Consider the following 13692-nt stretch of genomic DNA (forward strand, 5'->3'; position numbering starts at 1 on the left):
AACGCTTTCGTATACTATTACGAGCGGGGTCCTGCACTTGAAGAAATATGAAGAAGGGTATCCGTGTCATCCTTTTCGCTGTGGTACTCGTGATCGCCAATGCTGCCTCTAACGTCGCACAGCAAAAACTCACCGGTGTATCTACAGCGATTTGTTGTTTCAACGTTTACGAACAAAAGTGCGTGTTATTATCATTTGCAGGTTGCTCGTAGACAAGATTTATCGGCTTTCAAAGCCCGCACAACAAACGTGAATGGAACCGTAGTTGCCTCATCAACTTGTTGGCATTATCCACTACAGTACTCGAGCTATAAAATCAACAATTCACTTCATGGAGTCTAAAAAATGCGGCAGCTGTCCGAACCGATTAACACTAAATAAACTTTTTACTTACGAGCTAGTGGAGTCGAAGCTACGGTTACCGCTAAAATCAGCACCAATGACACACTCGGACGACACTCGAGTATGCTCAAGCACGTTCGATACGTCCTTCAGACTGCCGAGCACCTCATAGAGAGGCGTCGCCAAGTCGATGCTCACCTCCAGACGTGAGACGCGCTCGCTGTCTTCGTCAAATAGGAAACTCAAAGAGCAGTCGCACTCCAGACGCTGACCCAAAAGACGCTGGAAGAGGAGCACGCGGTCCTCTCCACCCGCGGGCTCTTCCAAGTGAGGAAACGCATGCCGAAGCGTGAGCTCGGTCACCGTCACACTGAGCTTTGCTCGGGCAGCCATGACACCTGGAGCTACCGACTCAATCCGCTGGAGCTTCAGGTGGGGCTGTCCAAAGTACTGCGAGAACAGCAGCAGCTGCTCCATCAGCGCGTCGACACCTCGCAGCTCTCCCATGGCCGCGTCGTGGGCGAACGCTCGCTCCAGGATGGCCAAGATCTGGCGCGTCTCCGAGTGGTTCTGCATCTCCCGAGTGCTGGCCACACGCCAGGGCGAGCGGAAACTGGTCTCCAGCAGTCGGAAGACCTCAGCCACGATACTCCACGGGCTCTGGTTGCTCCTCTCGAGAGAGGCCAAGTCCCGGTATCGACGCTTTAGAGTGTCCAGCTCTGTGCGCAGTTGCTCGACACTCCGCTCGAGTTGCAGCTGGGCGTTCCTCTGCTTGTCTCGGTATCGCGCCTGGTTGGCCCGACATTGTTCTCTACGACGGGACTTGTTGGCGTCCTCCCGTTTGCGCTTATGTGTCTCTTTGAGTCTGGTTGGGCTTTGGTCCATCGTTATCTTCGGCTTTCTACTCGACTCTCTAGTTAAAGACAGAAGCGTGTTTGAGGCCTCACCCTTGGCTCGTAGTTCATCGCGCATCGGCGGGCAATCAACTTCTGGCTTCCCAGCTCTCTGGTACGTATCGTACGGACTCACTGCAGCTTCGAAAGGTGTCGTGAGCCCCACTACACCGGCGTGGTAACGGCCTCGTGGACGCACGAAGCTCGTGAGGCTCTCGCTCAGTGGTCTTGGGGCAAAAGGGTGGCTGTTCATCGAGTCTTGGAGGCGCCTTGTGATCCAGCGAGCAAATTTCGATCTGAAGTATCACGTGGCGTTGAGATTGAGCTGGGTCGTTAGGAATCCCTGAAGGCGTGAGCTCAGGGCTAATAATTCTTGCAATCAGCTTGCAGTCTCTACCGGGAAGAACCGGTAAATATTCGTATTAATGGTTTAGTCCTGGCTGTTTACCGACCGCCACTAAACGTGACCAAGCGAGGCTACTTGCTTGGTACAGCGTGCAGAATGTTTATCTACAGCTGTAACTAAACATACCACCGTTGAATGTGTACAGCGGTGTATGTACAACACTCTATCATGTCGCCCCAGCTGCCTTCTAACTAGAAGACTTCTAGTAAAAGCATTCTCTAAGAAGTTCCTAACGTTGGAGGCTGCTTTTCTTCGCTGCAATGCAAAACTTGGTTGCAAACTGCAACGCAAACCTACATGTATTATTATAATAAGGCCTCATGCCAAGTACAGTTGCTGGCTGACCACAAAATACGAGGCGAGTGGAATCAGCTCGGGAGGCTGGGGGAGAGCTCGATTGGCGTTCGTAATCGTCTTGGAGGTGCAATCGTCAACTGCCCACCAATCGACAGAGTTACGTATACCAAAGTATACGCACCGATTTAATAAATCGTACGGGCGCGTTACTGGTATAAAGTAGCATCAAAGACTTCAGCAGGGACGTGTGCATTCGAGTTTTCTTCGAGTTACTTTAAGCAGGTGGGGTTGCCAGTTATTAATACTGTAGTGCATCGTGAATGGCGCGTATTATTGATAATAGGTTTTGTACGTTACTGCGGTTTTGCGGTAAAGTAAGGTCCGTTCAGCGTTGTTTGTGTTATGGCGCGTTAACGCGGTGCCGCTCGTAAACTGTGACAGAACATGCCAAACACATGTATTTACTGTTTCAGCACACAGCAAATCATTTGACTTGACTTCTGTATACTTTTGACCTTCTTAGTGTCGCAATAAGACATAATCGACGATTAGAGGTCACAGCAGAAAAGGGACCAGCCGCGCTGGGCGCCCCTTTGGCGCCCCCGCGGTTCGCTGCGCTCGCAATATGGAGAGATAATGTTCTGGAAAGTGTAGTGCTCGGCTCGCTGGTGAGCTCAGCGCTGGGCCCGCCTCCGCAAATACCGCGCGGGTTTGCTGCGGCTATGGCACCCACGTCGCCCAGCCCCGTGTGTGTTATCCCAGCGATGGACGTGTGTTTCTCCTATTTTCTCGTAAACCAATCTCTTTGGAATATTTTGAACCGGTTTACCGGTCGCCGATGGCTAAATTTCGATGTCAGTCAGTTTTAGACAGCCCGCAAAGTCCATGGTGCAGCGTTACAAAGCTGTTTTGCAACCTGAAAAGCTCGTTTCGGTCTGAGTGGAACAGGACTAGCGTCGGAGAGCATACAACGATACCGATGTCTGCATGTGCGCCTACGATACCTCTTCGAAAGAGAGAGATACAGTTTCTTCCCGGTCACCTTGTCATGATCACGAAAATTCCGACCAGCACAACAATGCATAAACTCGTTTTGATATCTTTCGTACTTTCGCTTCGTATTGACCGGCCACGAATTCAATGTTGTATGTATTGTCGCTCTCTCGCTTTCGTCGATCTCAAAATGCACAGTGAAATCATGTCCTGCTTGAGCTGGTGTCAATGCTGATGCAGCGGCAGCACACGAGCGAATCAATATTTCCGAATTCCGGGCCATTTCTGTCTATGATCTGTGGCTGAGCTGGTGTTTCTCGAATTGATAATAAAAATGAATATTTAAATTAGGTCTAAGAAATTAACCGTGACTCGGGTCAGGACCGCTACAACAGACTGCCTGGTACAATACTTATCGAGCTGATATTTGGATAATAGGTTAGCTGCTAAAAACTGTAATGTGCTGTCTACTTCGAGACACAACAAGTTCTGCTTTGAAAATATGACTTCATTTTAGCGAAATTGCCTTTAGAAATTAGTAAGAGTGCAAATCAATTGACTCTTACCCAGATCAAATCACTTCGACAAAAAACGTTTAGCCAAAAGAAAATTAGAGCAAACCAAATTGTGACCTCTAATTGGCTAAAATATCTGGCACGAAACTGACTAAGAAATCACGCCTCATTCTGCGCTACTCCAAGGACGCACCGCTACTCAATTCGTAACTGCATGTAGTATCAAGCGGTCGACGCTACGTCAGACCTGACACATAGACGCAGAAGAACTGGCTACCATTGCTGAGCAACCAGGAGTCCTGGACTTCAGCACGACTGGGAATTGTATGCTTGAGGAATACGGTACGATTTCGGCATCGCAACCAGCGGTTGTTGACGAGCTGCTTGTTTTCACGATTTGCTTCTTTAAAACATGTACTTCAGTAAAGCGCTTTCTTCAGTGACGGGACGAATTTTGAAGGCCGGTTTTCTATAGAAATCTTTGGAACTAACTGCGCCGGACGTGAGCCACGGATTAGTCACGATGGGCTTAATTGCAGCCCGTACACCTCCTAATGTGATCCAGGCTCTGAACCACACTGTATTCATACATGTACCTTACATTGTAAGGTGCTGTGCCAGTTAGGTGCACTCGTTTGTTTTTTTGCCAGGTCGACGGTAAGGGTTAAATACCGGTATCGACAAGGCCGCTGAAATGCAAAATCACAAAAAGTCGTTTGCATGTTTTTTAAAGTACTGTTGAATAAAAATTTAACCGGGCTACCGGCTCAAAACTCACCGGATGTATCTACTGCGATTTGTTGTTTCCTGTGCCACAACGTTTACGAACAAAAGTGCATGTTACTATCATTAGACAAGATTTATCGACTTTCGAAGCCCGCACAACAAACGTGAATTTGCCTCATCATCTTGTTGGCATTATCCACTACAGTACTCGAGCTATAAAATCAACAATTCACTTCATGGAGTCTAAAAAATGCGGCAGCTGTCTGTACCGATTAACACTAAATAAACTTTTTACTTACGAGCTAGTGGAGTCGAAGCTACGGTTACCGCTAAAATCAGCACCAATGACACACTCGGACGACACTCGAGCATGCTCAAGCACGTTCAATACGTCCTTCAGACTGCCGAGCACCTCATAGAGAGGCGTCGCCAAGTCGATGCTCACCTCCAGACGTGAGACGCGCTCGCTGTCTTCGTCAAATAGGAAACTCAAAGAGCAGTCGCACTCCAGACGCTGACCCAAAAGACGCTGGAAGAGGAGCACGCGGTCCTCTCCACCCGCGGGCTCTTCCAAGTGAGGAAACGCATGCCGAAGCGTGAGCTCGGTCACCGTCACACTGAGCTTTGCTCGGGCAGCCATGACACCTGGAGCTACCGACTCAATCCGCTGGAGCTTCAGGTGGGGCTGTCCAAAGTACTGCGAGAACAGCAGCAGCTGCTCCATCAGCGCGTCGACACCTCGCAGCTCTCCCATGGCCGCGTCGTGGGCGAACGCTCGCTCCAGGATGGCCAAGATCTGGCGCGTCTCCGAGTGGCTCCGCATCTCCCGAGTGCTGGCCACACGCCAGGGGGAGCGGAAACTGGTCTCCAGCAGTCGGAAGACCTCAGCCACAATACTCCACGGGCTCTGGTTGCTCCTCTCGAGAGAGGCCAAGTCCCGGTATCGACGCTTTAGAGTGACCAGCTCTGTGTGCAGTTGCTCGACACTCCGCTCGAGTTGCAGCTGGGCGTTCCTCTGCTTGTCTCGGTATCGCGCCTGGTTGGCCCGACATTGTTCTCTACGACGGGACTTGTTGGCGTCCTCCCGTTTGCGCTTATGTGTCTCTTTGAGTCTGGTTGGGCTTTGGTCCATCGTTATCTTCGGCTTTCTACTCGACTCTCTAGTTAAAGACAGAAGCGTGTTTGAGGCCTCACCCTTGGCTCGTAGTTCATCGCGCATCGGCGGGCAATCAACTTCTGGCTTCCCAGCTCTCTGGTACGTATCGTACGGACTCACTGCGGCTTCGAAAGGTGTCGTGAGCCCCACTACACCGGCGTGGTAACGGCCTCGTGGACGCACGAAGCTCGTGAGGCTCTCGCTCAGTGGTCTTGGGGCAAAAGGGTGGCTGTTCATCGAGTCTTGGAGGCGCCTTGTGATCCAGCGAGCAAATTTCGATCTGAAGTATCACGTGGCGTTGAGATTGAGCTGGGTCGTTAGGAATCCCTGAAGGCGTGAGCTCAGGGCTAATAATTCTTGCAATCAGCTTGCAGTCTCTACCGGGAAGAACCGGTAAATATTCGTATTAATGGTTTAGTCCTGGCTGTTTACCGACCGCCACCATTGTGACTAAACGTGACCAAGCGAGGCTACTTGCTTGGTACAGGGTGCAGAATGTTTATCTACAGCTGTAACTAAACATACCACCGTTGAATGTGTACAACGGTGTATGTACAACACTCTATCATGTCGCCCCAGCTGCCTTCTAACTAGAAGACTTCTAGTAAAAGCATTCTCTAAGAAGTTCCTAACGTTGGAGGCTGCTTTTCTTCGCTGCAATGCAAAACTTGGTTGCAAACTGCAACGCAAACCTACATGTATTATTATAATAAGGCCTAATGCCAAGTACAGTTGCTGGCTGACCACAAAATACGAGGCGAGTGGAATCAGCTCGGGAGGCTGGGGGAGAGCTCGATTGGCGTTCGTAATCGTCTTGGAGGTGCAATCGTCAACTGCCCACCAATCGACAGAGTTACGTATACCAAAGTATACGCACCGATTTAATAAATCGTACGGGCGCGTTACTGGTATAAAGTAGCATCAAAGACTTCAGCAGGGACGTGTGCATTCGAGTTTTCTTCGAGTTACTTTAAGCAGGTGGGGTTGCCAGTTATTAATACTGTAGTGCATCGTGAATGGCGCGTATTATTGATAATAGGTTTTGTACGTTACTGCGGTTTTGCGGTAAAGTAAGGTCCGTTCAGCGTTGTTTGTGTTATGTCGTAAACTGTTCAATGCACAATCTTTGGAATATTTTGACCCGGTTTACCGGTCGCCGATGGCTAAATTTCGATGTCGGTCAGTTTTAGACAGCCCGCAAAGTCCATGGTGCAGCGTTACAAAGCTGTTTTGCAACCTGAAAAGCTCGTTTCGGTCTGAGTGGAACAGGACTAGCGCCGGAGAGCATACAACGATACCGATGTCTGGATACAGTTTCTTCCCGGTCACCTTGTCATGATCACGAAAATTCCGACCAGCACAACAATGCATAAACTCGTGTTGATATCTTTCGTACTTTCGCTTCGTATTGACCGGCCACGAATTCAATGTTGTATGTATTGTCGCTCTCTCGCTTTCGTCGATCTCAAAGTGCACAGTGAAATCATGTCCTGCTTGAGCTGGTGTCAATGCTGATGCAGCGGCAGCACACGAGCGAACCGATATTTCCGATTTCCGGGCCATTTCTGTCTATGATCTGTGGCTGAGCTGGTGTTTCTCGAATTGATACTAAAAATATATATTTAAATTAGGTCTAAAAAATTAACAGTGACTCGGGTCAGGACCGCTACAACAGACTGCCTGGTACAATACTTATGCTAATATTTGGATAATAGGTTAGCTGCTAAAAACTGTAATGTGCTGTCTACTTCGAGACACAACAAGTTCTGCTTTGAAAATATGACTTCATTTTAGCGAAATTGCCTCTTTTCGTTTAGAAATTAGTAAGAGTGCAAATCAATTGACTCTTACCCAGATCAAATCACTTCGACAAAAAACGTTTAGCCAAAAGAAAATTAGAGCAAACCAAATTGTGATCTCTAATTGGCTAAAATATCTGGCACGAAACTGACTAAGAAATCACGCCTCATTCTGCGCTACTCCAAGGACGCACCGCTACTCAATTCGTAACTGCATGTAGTATCAAGCGGTCGACGCTACGTCAGACCTGACACATAGACGCAGAAGAACTGGCTACCATTGCTGAGCAACCAGGAGTCCTGGACTTCAGCACGACTGGGAATTGTATGCTTGAGGAATACGGTACGATTTCGGCATCGCAACCAGCGGTTGTTGACGAGCTGCTTGTTTTCACGATTTGCTTCTTTAAAACATGTACTTCAGTAAAGCGCTTTCTTCAGTGACGGGACGAATTTTGAAGGCCGGTTTTCTATAGAAATCTTTGGAACTAACTGCGCCGGACGTGAGCCACGGATTAGTCACGATGGGCTTAATTGCAGCCCGTACACCTCCTAATGTGATCCAGGCTCTGAACCACACTGTATTCATACATGTACCTTACATTGTAAGGTGCTGTGCCAGTTAGGTGCACTCGTTTGTTTTTTTGCCAGGTCGACGGTAAGGGTTAAATACCGGTATCGACAAGGCCGCTGAAATGCAAAATCACAAAAAGTCGTTGCATGTTTTAAAAGTACTGTTGAATAAAATTTTAACCGGTCTACCGACTCAAACTCACCGGATGTATCTACTGCGATTTGTTGTTTCCTGTGCCACAACGTTTACGAACAAAAGTGCATGTTACTATCATTAGACAAGATTTATCGACTTTCGAAGCCCGCACAACAAACGTGAATTTGCCTCATCAACTTGTTGGCATTATCCACTACAGTACTCGAGCTATAAAATCAACAATTCACTTCATGGAGTCTAAAAAATGCGGCAGCTGTCTGTACCGATTAACACTAAATGAAATCTTTACGAGCTAGTGGAGTCGAAGCTACGGTTACCGCTAAAATCAGCACCAATGACACACTCGGACGACACTCGAGTATGCTCAAGCACGTTCGATACGTCCTTCAGACTGCCGAGCACCTCATAGAGAGGCGTCGCCAAGTCGATGCTCACCTCCAGACGTGCGACGCGCTCGCTGTCTTCGTCAAATAGGAAACTCAAAGAGCAGTCGCACTCCAGACGCTGACCCAAAAGACGCTGGAAGAGGAGCACGCGGTCCTCTCCACCCGCCAAGTGAGGAAACGCATGCCGAAGCGTGAGCTCGGTCACCGTCACACTGAGCTTTGCTCGGGCAGCCATGACACCTGGAGCTACCGACTCAATCCGCTGGAGCTTCAGGTGGGGCTGTCCAAAGTACTGCGAGAACAGCAGCAGCTGCTCCATCAGCGCGTCGACACCTCGCAGCTCTCCCATGGCCGCGTCGTGGGCGAACGCTCGCTCCAGGATGGCCAAGATCTGGCGCGTCTCCGAGTGGTTCCGCATCTCCCGAGTGCTGGCCACACGCCAGGGCGAGCGGAAACTGGTCTCCAGCAGTCGGAAGACCTCAGCCACAATACTCCACGGGCTCTGGTTGCTCCTCTCGAGAGAGGCCAAGTCCCGGTATCGACGCTTTAGAGTGACCAGCTCTGTGTGCAGTTGCTCGACACTCCGCTCGAGTTGCAGCTGGGCGTTCCTCTGCTTGTCTCGGTATCGCGCCTGGTTGGCCCGACATTGTTCTCTACGACGGGACTTGTTGGCGTCCTCCCGTTTGCGCTTATGTGTCTCTTTGAGTCTGGTTGGGCTTTGGTCCATCGTTATCTTCGGCTTTCTACTCGACTCACTAGATAGACACAGAAGCGAGTTTGAGGCCTCACCCTTGGCTCGAAGTTCGTCGCGCATCGGCGGGAGATCAACTTCTGGCTTCCCAGCTCTCTGGTACGTATCGTACGGACTCACTGCGGCTTCGAAAGGTGTCGTGAGCCCCACTACACCGGCGTGGTAACGGCCTCGTGGACGCACGAAGCTCGTGAGGCTCTCGCTCAGTGGTCTTGGGGCAAAAGGGTGGCTGTTCATCGAGTCTTGGAGGCGCCTTGTGATCCAGCGAGCAAATTTCGATCTGAAGTATCACGTGGCGTTGAGATTGAGCTGGGTCGTTAGGAATCCCTGAAGGCGTGAGCTCAGGGCTAATAATTCTTGCAATCAGCTTGCAGTCTCTACCGGGAAGAACCGGTAAATATTCGTATTAATGGTTTAGTCCTGGCTGTTTACCGACCGCCACCATTGTGACTAAACGTGACCAAGCGAGGCTACTTGCTTGGTACAGGGTGCAGAATGTTTATCTACAGCTGTAACTAAACATACCACCGTTGAATGTGTACAACGGTGTATGTACAACACTCTATCATGTCGCCCCAGCTGCCTTCTAGCTAGAAGACTTCTAGTAAAAGCATTCTCTAAGAAGTTTCTAACGTTGGAGGCTGCTTTTCTTCGCTGCAATGCAAAACTTGGTTGCAAACTGCAACGCAAACCTACATGTATTAATTATAATAAGGCCTCATGCCAAGTACAGTTGCTGGCTGACCACAAAATACGAGGCGAGTGGAATCAGCTCGGGAGGCTGGGGGAGAGCTCGATTGGCGTTCGTAATCGTCTTGGAGGTGCAATCGTCAACTGCCCACCAATCGACAGAGTTACGTATACCAAAGTATACGCACCGATTTAATAAGTCGTACGGGCGCGTTACTGGTATAAAGTAGCATCAAAGACTTCAGCAGGGACGTGTGCATTCGAGTTTTCTTCGAGTTACTTTAAGCAGGTGGGGTTGCCAGTTATTAATACTGTAGTGCATCGTGAATGGCGCGTATTATTGATAATAGGTTTTGTACGTTACTGCGGTTTTGCGGTAAAGTAAGGTCCGTTCACGCGTTGTTTGTGTTATGGCGCGTTGACTGACTAAGAAATCACGCCTCATTCTGCGCTACTCCAAGGACGCACCGCTACTCAATTCGTAACTGCATGTAGTATCAAGCGGTCGACGCTACGTCAGACCTGACACATAGACGCAGAAGAACTGGCTACCATTGCTGAGCAACCAGGAGTCCTGGACTTCAGAATACGGTACGATTTCGGCATCGCAACCAGCGGTTGTTGACGAGCTGCTTGTTTTCACGATTTGCTTCTTTAAAACATGTACTTCAGTAAAGCGCTTTCTTCAGTGACGGGACGAATTTTGAAGGCCGGTTTTCTATAGAAATCTTTGGAACTAACTGCGCCGGACGTGAGCCACGGATTAGTCACGATGGGCTTAATTGCAGCCCGTACACCTCCTAATGTGATCCAGGCTCTGAATCACACTGTATTCATACATGTACCTTACATTGTAAGGTGCTGTGCCAGTTAGGTGCACTCGTTTGTTTTTTTGCCAGGTCGACGGTAAGGGTTAAATACCGGTATCGACAAGGCCGCTGAAATGCAAAATCACAAAAAGTCGTTTGAATGTTTTAAAAGTACTGTTGAATAAAATTTTAACCGGTCTACCGGCTCAAAACTCACCGGATGTATCTACTGCGATTTGTTGTTTCCTGTGCCACAACGTTTACGAACAAAAGTGCATGTTACTATCATTAGACAAGATTTATCGACTTTCGAAGCCCGCACAACAAACGTGAATGGAACCGTAATTGACCGCCACCATTGTGACTAAACGTGACCAAGCGAGGCTACTTGCTTGGTACAAGGTGCAGAATGTTTATCTACAGCTGTAACTAAACATACCACCGTTGAATGTGTACAGCGGTGTATGTACAACACTCTATCATAAAGAGAGATGTCGCCCCAGCTGCCTTCTAACTACTTGAAGTAGAAGACTTCTAGTAAAAGCATTCTCTAAGAAGTTCCTAATAACGTTGGAGGCTGCTTTTCTTCGCTGCAATGCAAAACTTGGTTGCAAACTGCAACGCAAACCTACATGTATTAATTATAATAAGGCCTCATGCCAAGTACAGTTGCTGGCTGACCACAAAATACGAGGCGAGTGGAATCAGCTCGGGAGGCTGGGGGAGAGCTCGATTGGCGTTCGTAATCGTCTTGGAGGTGCAATCGTCAACTGCCCACCAAGCACTTTTGCGACAGAGTTGCGTATATACACACCGATTTAATAAATCGTATGGGTGCGTTTGTGGTATAAAGTAGCATCAAAAACTTCTGCGGGGACGAGTGCATTCGAGTTTTCTTCGAGTTACTTAATCAGATTAAAGCAGGTGTTGCCAGCTATTAATACTGTAGTGCATCGTGAATGGCGCGTAGGTTTTGTACTTTACCGCAGTACTGCGGTAAAGTGCGGTCAGATTACGCGTTTTTTGTGTTATGACGCGCTTACGCGGTGCCGCTCGTAAACTGTTCAGTGCGTAATCTCTTTGGGATCGTTTGAGCCGGTTTACCGGTCGCCGATGGTTAAATTTCGACTTTAAACAGCCCGCAAAGTCCATGGTGCAGCGTTACATGTACAAAGCTCGTTTCGGTCCCAGTGGAACAGGTCTAACATCGGAGAGCTTACAACGATACCGACGTCTGCGTGTGTACCTACGATTCAGTGTACAGTGCTATGCTGAACTATTCGTATTAATAGTACTTCGGAGATTCTCAGATCAGCCTCCGACGGATCAAAGCTGAAGCTCCTCGTGTTTTTGGCTGTTAGCGCCACTCTGAGTATTATCGTGACGAAGATTGCGACATTTGCTTAAAGGATAGCAAAAATGAACTGTGGAAGCGCCAACGATCGTCGGCTGGAGTCCAGCCTGGACTGTAGTGTTTCGATGCTCAAGCTTGATCTGGAGACCACACGATTCGTGTGGCGACCTTGGAGCACTAACATTAAACGCATGGCGGGTAGGGGGCTGGGAAGACTGTTTGTGCTACACTGCATGTACATGTATTATAGTAGGTCTGATAAAATGGCCAAAATTTTTAAGTATGAATCTCAGTACAGTTCGGAAACATAGTGAGCTGACGTAGTGTACTGACAATGCAAAGTGAGTACCGTCCGTTGCCAGCACAGTTCGGAAACAAACGATAGAGTGTACTGCCAATGCAAGTTGAGTACCGTCCGTTGCGAACCTCGTTCCTGCAGCACAACTGCAACACGACGACAGTTTTATCTGCAACACAAGACGCGCCACAACACGCAACATAAGTTCATGAATGTTATGATGTGACAGCAACACGACGACAGCTCTTACCGCAACACAAGACGCGCCACAACACGCAACATGATGTGAAGGATCGCTAATTATGAAAAAGACACCATTGTTTTTCCAAAAAAATCAATCGGCAGATTCCACCAATAAATTCACTGTAAGTAAACCAGTACGTCGGACAACCGGGCACTAGCACCAGGCCCCGACTTAAGTCTTTGCTTCGCCGCACTTACCTCCACCGCTTTGTTGCTCATAATTCAGAGTACACAGCACGGGTTTTCTCGAGGAATATTTTGATTAGCAGTAAATTACTGTAAGGCTTCAAGATGTTAAATTAATGTGAAAAAAAAAATAACGATACCATATGTGCTGACGGAGGAGTAAGAGGAAGAAATGTGCCTTTCAGCAAACTAATTCGTCTCGATGGCTGTGACGCAGCACCGAACATTGCTTGGAAAACGTTGCATCAGTGTTTTCGACACGCATTAATACAACCGAAAGAGAGTATCTACTTAAACAATACGATGATAAAGCATTCATTATTAGTTACTTCACAATGGCTGCGAGTCATTCTACATCCGTTGCTTCTACTGGCCGAGACCGTCTTTTAGTTCTGGTTGCTACCTCTAGCTGCATGAGGATCATCCACAAAATTCGTAGGCGCATGACAGCAGCATCGTCATGTGTAAAAGCGACCCTGAGCAGTTGGAAAGTATCTTTCAGATGCATACCACACCGCAAGACGTTCCATCAAGTTGCTTCGGAGCGTCGGTTTACACTCTGCGCTCCTCAGTTGGATATTCAGTCGCTGGCATTGGTTTCGCATGCCACGAATAAATGCCACGACCGTTGTGCTCTCAATGGTTGCTTGATATGTTGCGTACCACAACGACTTCCAAAAGTAAGGCGTCAAAGTCGGTACATCCGAGTTGTGCGACAAGCTCGTGATGATAGTTCCACAGTGACAGTCGTTCTTTTAATGGAAAGGCAGCACAACGTACTGGAATCTCGAAGTTCGGGTGTCGGGTGGGTTTGGGTAACCCCTCAATGGAGCGAACGAATCTATAGCGTAACAGTAACCACGTGTGCCACAAAATGCAGCAGCTGCAAAAGTCAACGATAGCGTCATTGAGCATCCGATCTCGTGTCAGTGCTCCAACCAGCTGCTCCATCTTTACTGCCCCTCACACCGAATAAGTCCTTGACTTTTTCAGACTCGAGACACGACTCTTTGAGAATTTTGAAAGCATTATGCGCAAGATCCTTGTGTTTCGCACTTGCTGTTGTAGGAAGCAAGTCATCAGAGCAGGTTTCTTCACCAAAGAGCTCAGGAGCTGTC

General features: G+C 48.5%; 3 protein-coding genes across 3 annotated transcripts; all 3 read right to left on the reverse strand.

Annotated features, from left to right (window-relative positions):
* Window positions 1-347: 347 nt before the first annotated feature.
* On the reverse strand, window positions 348-1510 carry PITG_09199 (bzip transcription factor; the record flags this gene model as incomplete). Its single annotated transcript, XM_002903452.1, has 1 exon — window positions 348-1510. One exon carries the CDS (start codon window positions 1486-1488, stop codon window positions 391-393), a length of 1098 nt encoding a protein of 365 aa, XP_002903498.1.
* Window positions 1511-4407: 2897 nt separating this feature from the next.
* Window positions 4408-5594, reverse strand: PITG_09200 (bzip transcription factor; the record flags this gene model as incomplete). The annotated part of the gene is made up of 1 exon (XM_002903453.1): window positions 4408-5594. The coding sequence occupies one exon, from the start codon at window positions 5563-5565 to the stop codon at window positions 4468-4470; it is 1098 nt and encodes a 365-aa protein (XP_002903499.1).
* A 2548-nt stretch (window positions 5595-8142) lies between these two features.
* Window positions 8143-9231, reverse strand: PITG_09201 (bzip transcription factor; the record flags this gene model as incomplete). Its single annotated transcript, XM_002903454.1, has 1 exon — window positions 8143-9231. One exon carries the CDS (start codon window positions 9229-9231, stop codon window positions 8143-8145), a length of 1089 nt encoding a protein of 362 aa, XP_002903500.1.
* Window positions 9232-13692: the final 4461 nt, after the last annotated feature.

This window comes from Phytophthora infestans, genomic scaffold (assembly GCF_000142945.1).
Source record: "Phytophthora infestans T30-4 supercont1.14 genomic scaffold, whole genome shotgun sequence".
In the NCBI taxonomy this organism is placed as follows: domain Eukaryota; phylum Oomycota; class Peronosporomycetes; order Peronosporales; family Peronosporaceae; genus Phytophthora; species Phytophthora infestans.